The sequence below is a fragment of the Notothenia rossii genome (genome assembly GCF_949606895.1).
Source record: "Notothenia rossii genome assembly, chromosome: 1".
In the NCBI taxonomy this organism is placed as follows: domain Eukaryota; kingdom Metazoa; phylum Chordata; class Actinopteri; order Perciformes; family Nototheniidae; genus Notothenia; species Notothenia rossii.
Window position 1 is genome coordinate 81297540 of NC_136912.1, and position 17345 is coordinate 81314884.

General features: G+C 39.7%; 2 protein-coding genes across 3 annotated transcripts; both read left to right on the forward strand.

The window, feature by feature from the left end:
* Window positions 1-614: 614 nt before the first annotated feature.
* polr2h (RNA polymerase II, I and III subunit H) lies at window positions 615-5067 on the forward strand. Of its 2 annotated transcripts, none has more exons than XM_079676010.1 (6): window positions 615-815; window positions 1385-1477; window positions 1871-1954; window positions 3557-3650; window positions 4135-4218; window positions 4673-5067. In XM_079676010.1, exons 2-6 carry the CDS (start codon window positions 1405-1407, stop codon window positions 4788-4790), a joined length of 453 nt encoding a protein of 150 aa, XP_079532136.1. In that variant the 5' UTR covers window positions 615-815; window positions 1385-1404; the 3' UTR covers window positions 4791-5067. The 2 variants fall into 2 exon arrangements, with proteins under 2 accessions (XP_079532136.1, XP_079532137.1); XM_079676011.1 differs by lacking the exon at window positions 615-815 and adding an exon at window positions 838-985.
* A 1726-nt stretch (window positions 5068-6793) lies between these two features.
* mfsd8l1 (major facilitator superfamily domain containing 8-like 1) lies at window positions 6794-17117 on the forward strand. Its single transcript, XM_079643529.1, has 12 exons — window positions 6794-7199; window positions 8498-8683; window positions 8816-8878; window positions 9281-9400; window positions 9748-9827; window positions 9919-10267; window positions 10360-10433; window positions 10654-10867; window positions 12531-12653; window positions 12785-12915; window positions 15562-15681; window positions 15938-17117. The coding sequence occupies exons 1-11, from the start codon at window positions 7124-7126 to the stop codon at window positions 15640-15642; spliced, it is 1497 nt and encodes a 498-aa protein (XP_079499655.1). The 5' UTR covers window positions 6794-7123; the 3' UTR covers window positions 15643-15681; window positions 15938-17117.
* Window positions 17118-17345: the final 228 nt, after the last annotated feature.

The window sequence follows — 17345 nt, forward strand, 5'->3', positions numbered from 1 at the left end:
CTGCAGCTGACCACGCCCCCCTGCAGGAGAGGGGAGCGTGCTCTGAGATCAGCTGCTGGGCTCTCAGAAGAGGGGGAGAAAAAGAGATCTCCATCCTCCGTGTTTTATTCTTATAGAAGTAAGAAGAGAAGCAACGGGGCAGAAACCCTCCTTTTTACGCAGCGGTCCAGACATAGACATCAAACGGCGACACATATTCAGTTGATATTTACTTTGGCATTAGGGCAGTGATATCTAGATACTTTCCAAGGTTTGACATAATGAATTGTGCTATTTTTAAAGCAAGTAACGATGTTTTCAAATCTGTAATCAAAAAGCTCCTCAAAAACACTATCGACTATTGACTACATGTCAATTTAAATCAATACATACAACTATTTTTTAAATCAATAAAATAATTTTCTAAATCCATAAAAGCATTTCAATTAATATTGGGAGTCATATCGTTACTTTGTTGAGAATGTGGCCATGTAATAAGCGGGATAATGTGCACATTGCACATTGCATAATGTGCCTTCATGCCGATCTAGATCCCTCCACAAAAAAAAAAAGAACCGGCTCGTTCGTGGGCGCGAACCGGCTCCCGTCGTTCACTTAAAAGAGCCGGCTCTTTGAGCCGGCTCGTTCGCGACCGAAACATCATTATTGAGCACATTGTTTCTCCCATGGCGGTACAATCTGTCTCACACTGAAGCGTAAATTAATTACGTTTTACTCCTATAATATATATAGGGCACAGTTTAAACAGACATCACTGCAGAACAATAGCGAGTGAGACTTTTCTGTGAGAAAAATTGTTCAAGAACGTATTTGAGGTAAGCTTGGGGAAGTGGGTGTTCTACATGCTAAAGCTAACAGCTAGCCTGCCCTGAATAGGAGACACTTATAAAGTAGTAGTCAGCTAACGTTATAGCAATACTTTAAATAACGCTAACTCGGCTAACTCAGGCACCAACGTTGTTGTATTATCATCGAGTGAGAGTTTGTAAGTAACCAACAAATAATTGAACTTTACATGTCAAGCTACAGTTAATATTCATGTTTCTCAAGAAGCGTTATCTAGTTTGTTTTAAACTACGTCTGGGCATATTTTATTAGATTAAGACTAAAGCTCGTAAACAATATGTCTAATGTCAAGAACGCAACTGGAAACACTCAACATTCTCAATCACTTTCGATATGTTTACAATTTCAGCATCTTCATTGTGACATAAATGATAGCAGAATCATAACGAGCAGTTTGTTTTAGTATAATCAGATTTCCCCCATTACTAACTAAAACATGGGCTCTATCAACGCAGACCAAAGCTATCAGTTAATTTATTAAACATTTTCTTCCTCCAACAAAAACTGGACTAATGGTACTTGTCTTTTTCCTTTCCAGGTTGGTGGACAAGGGTAAAGATGGCTGGAATTCTGTTTGAGGATATCTTCGATGTAAAGGACATTGATCCAGATGGCATGAAGTTTGACAGAGGTGTGTGACATCTCATTATGATTTAGAAGTTTAAAAGGGTAGAGGGAATCACACTATACACTACCATAATGTAATGGTCACTACTACTGTACTTGTACACCTTATTCTTCTATCTGTAAAATATTGAATGATCTTAAGTATTAAATAAAGTCTAGCATATTTTTAAGGTAAAGACCCAGAATATTTTTTGTGGAAATTATTTACATTTTCATTTGTTGTTGTTTTGCCTCTCTCCTTTGCTTTTAGTTGTCTAGCTTTAATAATGTAACCTTCTAAAAGCATTTAACTATATAACATTTGTCTTACTATTATTTATTTTCAATTAGTATATTTCACTTTTAAAGTACAAAATGAACTTATCCAATGTCTACTTCTACCTGTTTTGTTCTACAGTATCTCGTCTACATTGTGAGAGTGAATCTTTCAAGATGGACCTCATCTTGGATGTGAACATTCAAATCTATCCTGTGGATCTTGGTAAGAAGCAACCTCTTTGTTCTTGTATATATTAATTCTAAGGTAAAGATAAGAAGTCTTTTGATTGTTGATGTTGTCTCACACAATCACATTCTAAACATATCTTGTATACAGTTTTCTCAGAACAATCACTTATTTCCCCAACATTTTTACCTCCTAAATATATATAGAAATCTTTTTACTTTTAGACAAGGTGGTCACATAATTGTCTGGTTATCATCACTTGCACCTTTTACTTTGAGCTTTTTCCTTATATACTCTGGTGTACATGTGAGTAAGTAGCGCTATGCCAAACCACTATACATTCCTCTTTTGTCAGTGTGTGAGGGGACACTTATGCGGCTTTCAAACCAGCGCTTTGCCTTTCTAGCTCCGAGCTAGAGCTTTTCTGGTTCAGCTCCGGTTTCCCTTTTCTGCTCCCGCTTTGTTCACACCGCCCAGAGCCCGACTGGTGCTGCCGCTGCTGCGTCATGACGTCACCGTTTACATCGCTGATTTGCTCCCCAACGGCGTTACGGCGCTCGCAACAACAACAACAACAACAACAACAACAACAACAACAACAACGGGGGACTGCGTCGGGTCGATCATCGTGTTGCTTTTAATCACACGAAGCCAGATTGAATTAAATAACGACTTCTCCAACCTTATGCTTTTCTCCAGAGTGCCGTGGTTCATTGTTTATTAATGTGTCTCAGCGGCATTTATCGACCGCTGCAGTGCTGGCTGCTCTTCCACAGGAGTTTATTCTCCCTTTAGCTCCGGGTTAGCTCACACTGCAGCGGCCGCTCTAAAGTATTCACTGTCCGACTGTCACACAAGCAGCTGATACATATCCCCAGTTCCCCTTAAGTGAATGTGTGTCAGTCTGAATTGACGCTGTTTGGCATCACAACGCTGTTATGAAAGTTTCTCTGGTATAAAATGGGTGATGTTAGCATAGCAACCAAAGGTAAACTGACTACTTGCTATTGCTATCCTATTGTGGCATAAGCCGTTTTCTACAGGCACATTTTACCGGCGTATTTTTATTGTGATTCTACTTGTGATAGTTGGACACGACAACCTGTGCAGCCCATGTATTGATTCCATCCGATAGCTGCTATAATACAAAACAAAACGTCTGCCTGCTCTCCACAATGATCAATAACAGTGAACGACGGTCAAAGTAAGGTGCAAATAAACAGAATCACACAAAGCCTGTTTAGTGTTGCCTGACTTTATAAAGTGTGTTTATAAGCACTACTGCTTGTAGGCAGGCATGACGAGACTCTTCAGTCGACCCATGTTCAGGGGAGGTGGGTTTAGTTTCCTGCACGCCTCGATGTAAGAGAGACGTAAACGACGCCGCCTCTTAGCTCCGAAGCTCTTGCCTCTCGGAGCTGGAAGTGAACCGGATTCCGGAGCTAAGAGGCGGCGCCGCTGCGGTGTGAACAGGAACAACCGGTACTTTTCAGGCTCTAGCTCCGAGCCGGAGCTGAAAAGGCGTTGGTGTGAAAGGGGCATAAGATTAAGGCGTAAAGCACCATGAATCATAATCCAGGGTGTCCCAAGTTTCCAATATATAAAAACTCTTTGTTCGCATGTGTTTATTTCTTTAAGGTGACAAGTTCCGACTGGTCATTGCCAGCACGTTATATGAAGATGGAACGCCAGACGACGGAGAGTACAATCCTCAGGATGACCGGCCTTCTAGGTAAGGCGTTTTCTCTTCAAACATTGATGACTGTAATACGATACGATATACTTTATTGTCCCCGTAAAGGACATTTTGTTCTGGACTCCGTCTTGCAGTTCCGCATACATGTACATATACAAACATAGTGGACATTAAGAGACATACACATATCATCAGTCATACACCGTTTGAACAAACACAATACACATTGTCACATACTGACAATGGCGACCTATTGCACAACCCTCATGGCCAACATTTAAAAAGTACATTTCATTACATTTGACTTTATTTCATTTCATGTGAATGTTAAGAAGCTTAATCGACATAGGTAGGAATGAGTTCTTATAGCGGTATAACTTAACCAACAAATGCTTCCTTGATTCTTTCCTGTTTTTAAGGATCTAACACCATTGCTGTGTAAATGTTTAGTGTGCCTGCTCCCTGTGATGTACAGCATGTTTTGATAGATGCTCTTATTTGACTTTGTTTACATTTCCAGGGCGGACCAGTTTGATTATGTGATGTATGGGAAGGTTTACAAAATTGAGGGTGATGAGACTTCAACAGAAGCAGCCACACGCCTGTGAGTAATATTACATGCTTTTTTTAAGTTAAGCTTATAACTTATAAATGTTAATATGTTTACCTTTTAAATAAACTTTGCTATTGTTATTGGTAAATCATTAGTGCAGCAATTTCTCATATATAAATGACCACAGAAACTATTTTTTTAAAGAATTCTACATTTTTCAGCTTAGAAATATTTTTTAGTTGTGAAAATATATTTGTATTATATGTCACTAATTATAAGAAGAATATACTTAAGTTGGATTTTAAGCGTATTATTATAACTACACTATTCTTTTGCAAATGATCACCCAGCTGTGTATTGCATTGATCAAGACGATTTAGCTTGCCCAACAGAAGTCTGTGTGTGATAGAGAGATAATGAGATGGTAATATTGTCTTATGATTTTTTGCAAACTTTAAATCTCATTGGTTGTCTTTAATCAAGTTCCATGTGCTCCTTCTCTCAGATCTGCCTATGTGTCGTACGGCGGCCTCCTCATGAGGCTGCAGGGAGACGCCAACAACCTTCACGGCTTCGAGGTGGACTCCCGGGTCTACCTCCTCATGAAGAAACTTGCCTTCTAAACCCCAGCTCTGCTCACTCAGTTGTTCCCAATGCCACAGGCAACTTTATAAGGAACTGCCTACTGAAAACATTGATATTCTCAACCCTGGAGTATGCAAATATCATCCAAGAGCAGCTCACAGACACACATGGAGGCAACATATTTCGTTTTTTTACTCTTGTAGTTACAGATCTCCAAGGAGATGGACTACAGATTATTGACTGTGACACATACAAACTGCTGCAACCTCCATCTGCTGGTAAACTGTAAATAAAGATTTCTTTTATACTAATTGATTCTTATATGGTCTGTCACCTTTTTTTAAATGACTATTTAAAAAAAAAATCTGTGAGTGAGTTTATTCTTGTTGTTTTCTTCCAACCAGAAAATACCCTTGCAACTGTTAAGTTGATCTTATAAATGTTCATTTGGTTTCATTTTGTTGCATTTTCACAAAAGGTTTTAAAGTACTAAGTACTGTTTTTTTTTTTTTTTCACACGGCTTTGGAAACATTTTTACAACTGTACATTTTCAAATAACATTAAAGGTGAGCATAAATGAATGCATGGTTTCAAAAAGTCCAGTAAATCAAGTACTGACATGTCAGTTCATGTCATATGGAATAGCTTAGATTGACTACACACAAGTTCGAGGAGTGACCTTTAAAACAACAGAGCAGTCAGCAACATAAGTAGAACATTTGAAGTTCAGATATTGAATAAATCCTTAGGTAAGTATTTAGAAAATTAAATAATAGTTTTGCCAGCTGCCAGCATGTCTTACGCAATGGTTCTATAGTTGCTTACATGGCAGCAAGCAAAAATGTGCATGCTCAAGAGAAAGAAGATTGAATTAAGGCTGAAGAAGAAGCTTTGTGTGTGACACAAGCTTCCCAATGACAGTGCTAATGGGTGTCACAGGACAGGAGGGAACACTGCCAGTGATTCATATATTATTCTTAATGTATGCATGGAAGGCAGACTTAGTACTGTCGTATATACTTGTAGCCTTACAAAAGTACAGCAATGATGTACAATATTAAAGTAAAACATTGTGTAAGTACCACAAAGTTTTATAGGGACAATCCGGTTAGACATATTCGATTTGAATTGTAAAATATATGTTTCTGAAAGCCAGCACCAGTACTTTAATACCGCAGCCGCCCAAATACTTAAAATAATTCAGGGTTTTTCCTCAGAATTCTCTTGTCAGGGTGTAAAAGTGTCTGAAACATTATTTTTTACTATAATCTGTCCCAGATTTATTAAAGTATGTGCCTCTGACATGATGCATTTTAAGTGGCCTGCTGTTGGTTATTTGCCCACCATGGGGAATGGTCAGAGTAAGTCATCAAACAACATTATCTTTCCACCGGTGTCAGCAGGTTTGATAAAACCCTAAATGAATATCATGTTCAGATTGTGACAATCGTGGTATAGTAACTGCAACTGTAATCTGCATTACATTGTAAAACAAGAGATAACATATGATTGCACATTTAAGCTATACTGGAGCAGGCTGTACTCCCATGCTATGCTACCACAGATTGTATTTACTATTTTTAAAAACGATTTCATTATGACATCTTGTGTGTCTAATATTAATTAGGACTGTAGTTGGTCTGTTTTTGATTTACAAACAAATTAAAAGAAAGAACACAGCACATTTTACCCAGGATTATCCCAGTTTTCTTTTTTTCCTTTTAGAATGTGCCTTATAGCAGTTAATGATTTAGATGTATTTGTACAGTGAAGATTTGTTTTTAATAGGTTTTTTTTACATATAGCCTACAAACACAATGGCTTAAATATAGTCGCATTTTACCAACAGGATCAGGTGCCTACAGCATCAATATCTAACATAAAAACTTGGTAAAAACCACAGTGTCGAAATTGTATTATAATAACAAATGCTAATCCATCTAAAAGCACCAATGAATCTGTGTGCGAATTCAACCGAAGCAGAGTGGGGCTTCCCTGCTTGGGACTGTTCCAAAGTGTACCTGTGAAACCACCGGAAGTGATGTAGTTTGGGCTAAACTGCGCAGGAGCATTGCGCGGATGTTTGCTGCTCGTTTGCAAATCCCTGTGTAATGTTTGAACTGGCGTTTCAGGCATTACCTGCTCAGGGAACAGGCTCGTTGCACACTCACTTCAGAGTTATGTAGAACAACACGCAATCTGAAAAGTGTTTTTCAAACTGTCCGGAGAAAGGCACAGAGAAATGTGCCCTCAGTCGGCTCTAATTGGAAGCACTGCACTCGGGATTATGTCCGTTTTGGTGTTTTGTAGACAGATTAGAATAGACATGTATCTTCAAGCATAACAATAATATTATAGCTGCCAAACACGATGGATTATCGACGGAAGAAGAAGCTGACATTCTTCACCATTGGGCTCATATTTCTACTTAGCGGTGTGGAATATGGTAAGATCTGTTTTGTGTTGTTATTGTTTCTTTTGCAACACTGACATTGACCATTGAATTGAATGGGAAAATGGGACACTAAAACATTAAAGTACAATCACTTTGTAGTGTTCCCATAATCACCTAATGATTGAATAAGAGGCTACTATTCATGTTCACTATGTGTTTTGGTGGAACATGTTACATGGTGTACTGGAACTTATTGGTTTGGCGTGTTGAGTGTGTGTATTTCTCCTATTGATGAGGTATTTTGACTCGACCATTATGTGATTTGATCAGGGAAAGGATACTTTTGAGTAGTCAGGAGTAATACAAAGGACTGTGGTGTATCAGTTACTTATTTAACTATTTCATTGTTTGGTCATTTGATTACATTTACCTTTGTCATATGTCTTACAGCTGTCACCTCACTGGCTTTGTTACTTAGAAACGTATTAATTAATTCAAAAATGTAATGATGAATAACAGTGATATGAACCACCTGAATCAACCAGTCCATATTTTACTCAAATATGGGTGAGGTTGGCACAGAGACCACCTTACAAGGACATTTACATAATGCATACAAAATAACAGCAAATTCAACCGCACCCTTTAAAAACGTTCCAAGGAATTAAAGCACAGCTCTCTTGATAAGATTCAGAAAGATATTATTGAGTAAATGACTGTTATTTTACAATGCAGTGGATTTGTTGTTGTCATAGTCACTTACTGATGTTTTCAAAGCTGTGTCAAAAAGCAAGGCTCAATTAGTTTTATCACTTTAGCATGGTCACAGATGCCAAGTCAATTTAAGCAATAATTTCCTCTGGTTTTTCCAGAAAGCACAATCTACCATGTGTCTTCTGACCTAAGAATGAAATTGGGACTGTATTTGGTAAGCACTATTCTCTGTCTAGATGATTAATGATTATGTTTGAGGTATTGACAGGGAGACATTGTTACCACTGCTTGCTCTCTTGGCATTACTATCACTGATATGAAAAATATTTAAAGTTCACCTCTCCAACTCCTCTGATAAATATCTCCATAGGGCTCATGGAAGTCACAGGTTTGCAATAAACATTGTTAAGATGCCTCTTAAATGCATCCCAACAGAGCTACAGTGTACTCATTTAAATCCTCATATACCTAATTATGACTCAGCAACACTGAGTTAGGTAGTTTAAGTTAAAAAAAACTGGAAAACAATGTTCACTTTCCATGTGTTAACTTTTACATTTAGTTTTTTTAATCAAACACTGTAACTTCAAAATAAATTGTATATTAGATGAAAACTGTTCCTTCTGTCTCCCCAGCTGTAATACTGCCCACGATATGGAGGTACTTGCAGACTTTAGAAGCAGCACCTTACTTTCTGGGTTTGGCGCTGTCAGCATTCAGCTTGACCGGCCTCCTCACAGGACCGCTGTTTGGCTACTGGTCCGACAAAACACGGACCACTAAGAAGATCATCTTGTTTGCCAATGTTTTTGAGATGATTGGTGAGTCCACTTATTTGATTGTATTCCCACCACTTCTACCTTGAAACACCAAACTTCATTCACTATTAGTTTTGTGGTATTAGTGTAAAGTACATGTCTCACTTCATTTCACTCCTCTTTTCTGCTCTCCAGGTAATTTTATGTACTTTATGGGATATTCCAAGTGGCTCTTACTGTCAAGCAGACTGGTGGCAGGTGAGTCTGCTCAAAGACACTGTGACTTATTATCCATTCCAGGTGTCAAGCTAGTAGAATAGACTTGAAAAGGTCTGAAAGCTGAAAAGGTACATTATGTAAAGGTATACATTTGAGCCTGTACATACTATGATGCATCATCATTTAGTTTTTTTTAACAGAGACTGTTCAACCTGAAAATGAATATCAGTAATATTGTGTGGTTGACCATCTAAAAATATCCAAAAGCGTAAAAAATATTAGTTTATTTAAATGGGATTTAGAGGGTGATATACATAAACAATGGTAATATTATTGTAGTTTTTTGAAGATAATAAGACGTGATGCAATAATATATGTCCAGAGCTCCAGGTTTAACCTCAATTTGTTGAAAATCACCCGTAACTGATGTATTTTCCTCAGGTATCGGAACAGGTGCTGGCTCAGCTATCTTTGGCTTACTGACCAGAAGCACCGCCCCCGAGGACCGCGCCACTGCTTTTGCTGCAGTCATGGCATGTCGACAAGCTGGCCTTCTGATTGGTCAGTGCTCCACTGCTTTCTGGTGGCATATTCATTTTACCAGTAACAGCACAGTATTATTTTATTGACTTAAGAATGTATGCAACATAAAAAAGGATGTTTATAAATGGCACTATAGGCCGCCAGTCTTAGAAGAGTTTAATGTGGTACAAATATTGAAGTAGGCCGGTGATCCCTGCTCCTTATAAAGGATCCCTAGACCTGAAAATCAGTGAAGACTCATGTTTTTCTAATGTTTGGGTGTGTACACCAAGGCAAATTCCTTGTATGTCTAAACCTACTTGGCAATAAACCTGTTTCTGATATCCGATTCTGACAGGATGCATGTTTAACCTTGTGTTTGACAGGTCCAGCATTTAACATCTTCCTGAGGTTGTGTGATTTCCAACTGGGTCCTTTTGTTGTCAATAAATATACCGCGCCAGGGGTAAGGGTCCACAATAAGCTATAACTTTGCACTTTTTTTTTTTAAACCCCCTCAAAGAGAAGTTGTAATGCTCTTCTTCCACCTTCTGCAGCTGTTCATGTGTCTGCTGTGGACTCTCATTCAACTGGCGGTGATCTTCATCTACTGGGACCTACCTCATCTGGAGAAAGAGAAGGCCAAAGACAGATTAAGAGGCCAGATCAAGGACGAGGAGGACGAGCAAGGGCTTGTGGAAGAGGACAATGATGAGGAAAAGCCGCTAATGGGGTCCCAGGAGATAGGGGGGTCCTACGGCTCAGTGGTGGCGTCCAACACAGCCATGTCAGACCCTTCTGCTACCTCAAATGCTACGCGGAATCACATCTCTCCACCTCTCTCTCCAGAGCCACCGGAGACCCATGAGTCTTCCAGCCCCTCTAAGACCTTTAGCATATCTCGAGGTGGGTGACTGACAGTGTGTCTTTCTCTCAGGGGTTCTTAAAAAGCTGGAAGACACATTCTCTAAATGTAATGTCTTTCTCCCTCTCTGTAGAGTTCCTGAGAGAAGAGGTGGTTGTGCTGCTGGCTGCTCAGTTCATCACTCTCTTCAATCAGACAGCACTAGAGGTAGAGTAAAGATATACAGACTGTAACACTCACATAGATATTAAATGATTGAACAAACAAGTTATCTTTATGTTCCTTACAGTAAGGATCACTTAACTAGTGGGGTATCTGTGAAGCCCGGAGTTGGCAGACATTTTTATTCGGCAAGAGAAAACTGGGCGAAATACCTTTTTTATATGGGGATTTATTCACTGTGCAAACTTCTCAATACATTTCTCAGACCATGGTGACCCCGATGACCCAGAAGTACTTTGGCTACGGGGAGCTGGAGAACAGCGTGATGTACTGCCTCTGCGGGGTGGAGGTGATCGCTGGCTTCCTGTTTGTGCGCTGGCTGAGCCAGCGTGTTACTGAGCGAGTTATTCTTGCCATCGGACTGACGATCTGCAACATCTCTGGTGTCTGGTGCTTAATCTTCCTGGCAAACCCACTAGGTCAGAATGCATTTGAAAAACAGCTTACTATTACATCATTTTGTACACACAGGTCAACTAGAACTGATGCTGCCACACAATCCTGATCCCCCACCAACATTTTGTTTAATACTCCATGTTTTACTGATCTGGCCTGTTTTATAAAGAAGGTTTACATCAGGGTGGGAATTTCACGACGGCCACGACGGCCATGGCCCCCGCACTTTGGCCGTGATGCCCTGTGAAAAAAAATGCAATTCACGGCCTTTGTGCCCCTGTCAAAAGTTCCTGTGTAAACAACGCTAGTGAAGTCATACTAGTGCGCGCAGTAGGATAGTCCCGTGTCTGTGGATCAGAGCGATTGCTCTGCTGTGATTGTTCCGTCAGACATGCCTGTAGGGGCCCGACAGCCTCCTCCTCAGCCGCGGGAACAAATCTTGAAGTTGCTTTAAAAGCATCAGAACAGTGTTTTCTGAACTGCATTATGCTGCGTTCACAACGGACGCGATGCGAACATTCTCATCGCTCTAACCGCTGGAGTTTCACCGCGGCTGTCAGCTGTGTTTATTCCTGTCAATCAAACAGGACGCGCTGGAGAGGGGGCGGGGCTTATTTCAATGTAAATACTGTGGAGGAAACCAACTACGACAAAATGTATCTATTTTACCGTGATTTAATTGTAATACACGTTTCAAAATGATGCTGAAGTAACTACATACTGATACCGGTTAGTAAAAATCATGAATTAATGCTTTGCCAAGTCTGCAGACAAGACGGCATGTGAAAAACCTTTTAAAATGCGTGTTTTCTGAATGGATCAATAAGGCTAAACTAACCTGTAGCTGCTCCGTCCACGCTCACAACAACGTCCTAAAGACAGAATTAAAGCAGCGATTGTATTCACCATGACAGTCTGTGGTTTGTACATGTTTAACTTTTGTCCAGAGCTGTGAGCACACACACACACACACACACACACACACACACACACACACACACACACACACACACACACACACACACACACACACACACACACACACACACACACACACACACACACACACACACACACACACACACACACACACACACACACACACACAATGTATGTGCAGAGTTTGAACCTTGAAGGCTGTTTCTTCTGCTCTGAAATTGAATATATTTGTTACATATTAATATAATTTTAGATGTTTTGATTTGATTTTATGAATGGGAGAAGTAGATGGAAAACATACCAAACACTAATTATTCAAAGTAAAGTATTTTATTTTATATACGGTAATACTAAGGAGGCATAGGCCTATATGATGATATAATGTTTGACATTATTGATATTAAAACAGTGATTTGTTTTTCTTATCAGAAAGTGAAGTTATTTATTTGTCAGCTCCAAATCCAAATGTTTCCCTCAATGGCCTTTGTGCCCTGGCATGTGGCCTTTGCGCCCTGAAAAAATGTGTGACACCAAAGGCCAAATGGCCTTGCCCCTAAGATGACGAAATTCCAAGCCTGGTTTACATATTTATATGAATCATTTGTTATATTCAAAACATTCTCACAAATGGTAACTCAGTCATATCCAACAGATCTAAATTATATTACACAATCAAACATTTTAAATCATCATGATGCCTATTCACTCAGTGTTTTTTTTTTTTTTCTATTTCACTTTTTTCTGAAGGTGGTTTCCCATGGCAGCTGACTGAATTCGTCATTGGAGTGTTTCTGCAGGTTTTGGGTTTGCCATTTGTAGCTGTGGCTCAGGTTTCCCTCTTTTCCAAAGTCACTTCTGAGAAAACACAAGGTGAGAAACTGCATCATCTAGTGGAACATAAACAGCATTGCGTATTGGAAAAGACGTTCTACACCTTTCATTGTTTGGTGGGTCGATGCAATAGACTAAGGTTGATTCTCTGTGTCTCGCTTGTATTGCAGGTTTCAGTCAGGGTGTGCGCCGCTCAGTGGGGGGTCTAGCTACCATCCTGGGTCCTCTGTGGGCTGGGGGCCTCACAGACAACATGTATATCATGATGGGGGTGATGATGGGACTGCTGGCACTGCTTACGGTATGTCAAAAGAAACTCAAAGATGTAGTATGTGGTTGTCGGATGGACATTATGGGGGCAAGGGAGTTGGGGTGTTTAGGTGTGTTCCAACTGTATTGTATGTGGATTTGAAAGGTCACATGTCATGGCCATTTCTACTGATCATAATTCCATTGTTAAGGTAAATTAGAAAATATTTACATTGTGCACTTTTCCAAACTCACATTGGTTTTTCATAAAGCATCTCTGTATAGCTCCTGCCCCCCCCTCCCTATGAGCCCACTGTGCTCTGATTGGTCAGCTCGCCCACTCTGTTCTGATGAGTCCACCACCATTACAGCGGAACATCAGTGATTATGTGTTACAATGGCGTTAGCAACCAGAAAAGGACACCAGTAATGTCAAACAGATGAGAATGCCGCGTGGGGTCTGGGTGCCGTGTTGGCGGGACGTTGCGAGGCTCGCTGCTGCGAGGAGCGGACAGTGTGAGCTGGCTGCCTGGTGTGGTTTCCGGGTCGGCGAGAGAGCGAGACAGCGAGATACAGCGAAACCCAGCCCGAAACCAGCCCGAGCACACACACACACCCGCAGCCTGGCTGTGAGTCTGTGTGTTTTTTCGAGATTTGAACGTAACGGCGCCGCTGATGTAACGTAACGGCTCCGCGGATTGGTCCATTTGGACCAATTGGTCCATGGGGTACTCGTTACGTCACGAGGTTCCCGGAAGAAACAAATGGAAAAAGAAAAATCTCCAACGAGGCGTTTTGGGCCAGCTAAACTTTGCTTCCACAATGCAGTTCGGCGAAGCATGACATCACCCCATTCAAAGTGAATTGGCAGAAGCGTTGAAGCTTCAACGCACGCAGCCGTGTGTAAGCTCCGTTAGAGTTTTACTCGCTACAGGGTGTACTTTGAGGGTTTTTGACTCTGCAGACCGTTTACATTCATAAAAAGCTATATAACACACAAGGGGGTGGGTAATAACCGGAAAAGCATGACATGGGACCTTTAAAACACAAGAAATGCCAGAATGCATACTACATTAGCAAGAATGTCTGATTATGGGGCATGAGCTTGCTGGACATGCTTGACCTCTTCCAAAATGCATTGATGTTCTTCAGAATGATGAGATTTAGGCCCAATTACTGCCGACCCCTAAACCCTACCCCTTCACACTACCACTCTGTTCGCGCGGAGGGTCCCCCACATTACGTTTTTCCATTCCAATCCAACAAGTGGGGAGGGGGAGTGGGTTATCAAGCCCTTCACCAGCGTGTCTGCATCGGTCCTGACTCAACCACCTGCACTACCTGACCGACACAATGCTGTTTGTGTCCGTCATGCTGTTTACAAACAGTTCTGTGCAAACATTAACTAGTAAACTAGACATTTCATATCATCATACATTAGCATCTTCATGGTTGCCTCGTATTTGTATGACTTAGGATCATCTACCTGTGTCTTGGTAAACATGTGCATTTGATTATAAAGTTTTGCATATTTGCTGGGACTGTTGCAAAAACCAAGCAGCTTATAAACATCAGATACAAAATAAAATGATGTTTACAAAAAAAGAAACGGCATTAAATGTTTTTTTTTTAAGAGTTTTATTTCAGTTATTTTTTTAACACAATTTTGTCCAAGAAATACTGATTTGCAACCGTTGTAACAGAAAATTACGGATTTTCCTGTTTCTGCCGGAGATAGGGGAGTTTGTCCCAAAGCTTGCCTCTGTATTTTCACCCTGCACCTTGAAGCAGAGAGCCTCGTTTAGCTGTGAGTGTCACTACAAATGGAGTTCACTCATACTTCATGTGCATAAGCCACAGCACTTGCAATGGTTAAAAAGATTTGTGTAAATGTGAGTCTCATTTCTGTTGAAGGAAATAATTACACAGAGGGTGTCTTTTGCATTGAGAATACAATTAGAATAGATCAGAAACAAACAAACAAACAAACAACAGAGAAAATGTTTTACAGTTAGGAACAGGAGATGTGAGTTGACATCTTATAGCCAGCAGCTCCTCTTCTGTTCAGGAACAAAATGCTAGTAATGCCTGTTAAGAAGTGTGGGCGAACCACGGTCCAACAACAAAATGTTCCATTATCCTTAAGAAAGAACAAAATAAAACCTGAATATGAGCCTGTTTGAAAATAACTTGGTGTAGGCACTGTTAAACCAGGAGGATAAGAGGAATCTAACTTTCACTTTACATTTGGTTTAACAGGAAGCTTCTTTGATAGCCTCATTTTTTCTGTCTTTCATTATTTTTCATTGTAAAGGACAGGCTATTTCTTGTCTGACGGCTCTGAAGCAGGGTTTCTGGGGTTCTCCCAATCAGTCAATTTTCAGGATTCACTTTGCAACTTAGTGGAGATAGTGCTTTGTGCCAACATCAATTATTTGCTCAGGATTCAGGCTTTTTTATGTTTATTCTAATGTATTTTGTCAGATGCATAAGGAAATCCTTTTTGAGGAAACCATTACATTTGTATTTCTCATTGGATGTTATTACTGAGAGAGATCCAAAAGAAAGAAAGAAGGAAATCCAACAATTGCTTTGCCACTCAGAGCGTCCTTGCTGTACATTTTCTCCCTTTTTCTTCCTTTTGTCTTTTTTGCTTTAAATTAAATACATTTTAATAAAATACATTTTTTCTGTACAGATTATGCTGGCTTTCTCATACGACCGGATGCTTGCACCTGCTGTGGAGGAGCAAGTGGATGACTCGGACAACGTTGGCTAAACCAGCAGAAGGCAGATGGGATAAACGTGGATATAAAAGGTAGCTTTTAATACATTTTATGAAAAGAGACATTGCATTACATAGATTTATCCAAATGGACTTACAATGAGAATTGAATGGTATTAATGCAAGACCATTTTCGTTCTTGAATGCATACATAATATGAGTAGCTAAAACGATAAATTGATCTATGATACTGTTTTGCAATGTGTACTTCCCTCTTATCAGATAGCAGCCTGGTCTACCACCTTACTGCCCCTCACCCTGCATTTCTTTCCTTTCTGCCTGTGTACAGTGGGAGATTCCCTGTCCTGCACTTAAAAGTCCATCCAATGTTTCACTTTCTGCACTGGGACCAGCAAGCAGGGTGACGACACACACACACACACACACACGCACGCACGCACGCACGCACGCACGCACGCACGCACGCACACGCACACGCACACGCACACATCACCTCCTGAGGGCTAACCTAACACTTGGACTTTGCGTGCAGAGGCTGGTCAAAGCACTCGTTATGTGCATGTATACTTTTCCCATGGAAATATGGAGTCCTGCTGACAGTGTGTGCAAGCTTTGGATGAATGGTTTCCGTCCGTTATTTCAACCTTGACAAAATATAATTTAAATCCACTTCTTTAATCGCATTTATTCCATTTACATCTGATATAGGGAAGCTTTCTCCTTGAACAGCAAAATATTTACAGAAACGATTATTTTTGTTTTAAATTTGTGTGTTTTTGGAAATTAATACTTTTATTCTTGCCTCGACTATTGAAGCAATATGTTTGGTCACTAAAAGAACTAGTAACACTAACACAAAATATTAAATAAATGTATTTAAATGGTTTTTCATGCCATGGTGATAGAAATTCTGTTTCAATGGTATTTCAGAATCAGAAATCTTTAATACACTTTCTAAGGGAAAAACTAAATACTATGGAGGTTTGCCAAACCCTGGTTGAAGGTTGTTAATTCAAGATCTAATATTCCTGCTGTGAGGGCGAATAAAGGATAACATTTCCTGCTTTGAAAAAACAGAGCAGTACCATTGTGTAACACTAGTGGGAGCTCTTAGTCTACTAAAGTATATCCCTGTTGTTACTGCTGAGCGTTATGATCGCAGTCTATACTATAACTCCATAGATAACGGTGTCACAAATACACGTCTAGGGAAAAACAGCTGGGGTGGGAACTTTGTTGCAGAAAAACAGCCTTTCACGGTTTTAGATGGCAGTACAGAAAACAGACACTAATAAATCAAATAATATTAAGGCTTTACATTTTGTGGTGTACCTCTTTATAATTTGTTCAGTTTTTTTTTTTTTACACAAACACAAACAACTTTATGAATTATGAGACTGTTTATTTATTATGCATCTATTTATTAGATATTTTATGAACCCCTACATGAACAACTTTTTTTATGTGTTACTTGTGTTACAAGTAAAATAAATATTCACTATACTCTATATTGCCTTGTGTTTTGTTATTCTCTAGAGTGAAATGAGTGCATGTGTAGAGTAAAATACGTTTTTAAAAATATAATAATAATTTAATCAAACATTAAAACAATTGTTTAACATGAATTCTTAATTGTATACCTTTTTTGTTTGACAGTTACATATCATCAAAATAAAGGCCTATAGATCAAAGACAACATATATAAAACAGAAGAACAATTTAGGATGTAAGCCATT

Bases quoted from the DNA above. Each gene is read 5' to 3' on its own strand.
- polr2h (XM_079676010.1), top strand. From the start codon at position 1,405: ATGGCTGGAATTCTGTTTGAGGATATCTTCGATGTAAAGGACATTGAT. The intron at 1,955-3,556 runs GTAAGAAGCAAC...TATTTCTTTAAG, and splicing joins AATCTATCCTGTGGATCTTG to GTGACAAGTTCCGACTGGTC. The intron at 3,651-4,134 runs GTAAGGCGTTTT...TTACATTTCCAG, and splicing joins CAGGATGACCGGCCTTCTAG to GGCGGACCAGTTTGATTATG.
- mfsd8l1 (XM_079643529.1), top strand. From the start codon at position 7,124: ATGGATTATCGACGGAAGAAGAAGCTGACATTCTTCACCATTGGGCTC. The intron at 7,200-8,497 runs GTAAGATCTGTT...CTGTCTCCCCAG, and splicing joins ACTTAGCGGTGTGGAATATG to CTGTAATACTGCCCACGATA. The intron at 10,868-12,530 runs GTCAGAATGCAT...TTTTTTCTGAAG, and splicing joins CTTCCTGGCAAACCCACTAG to GTGGTTTCCCATGGCAGCTG.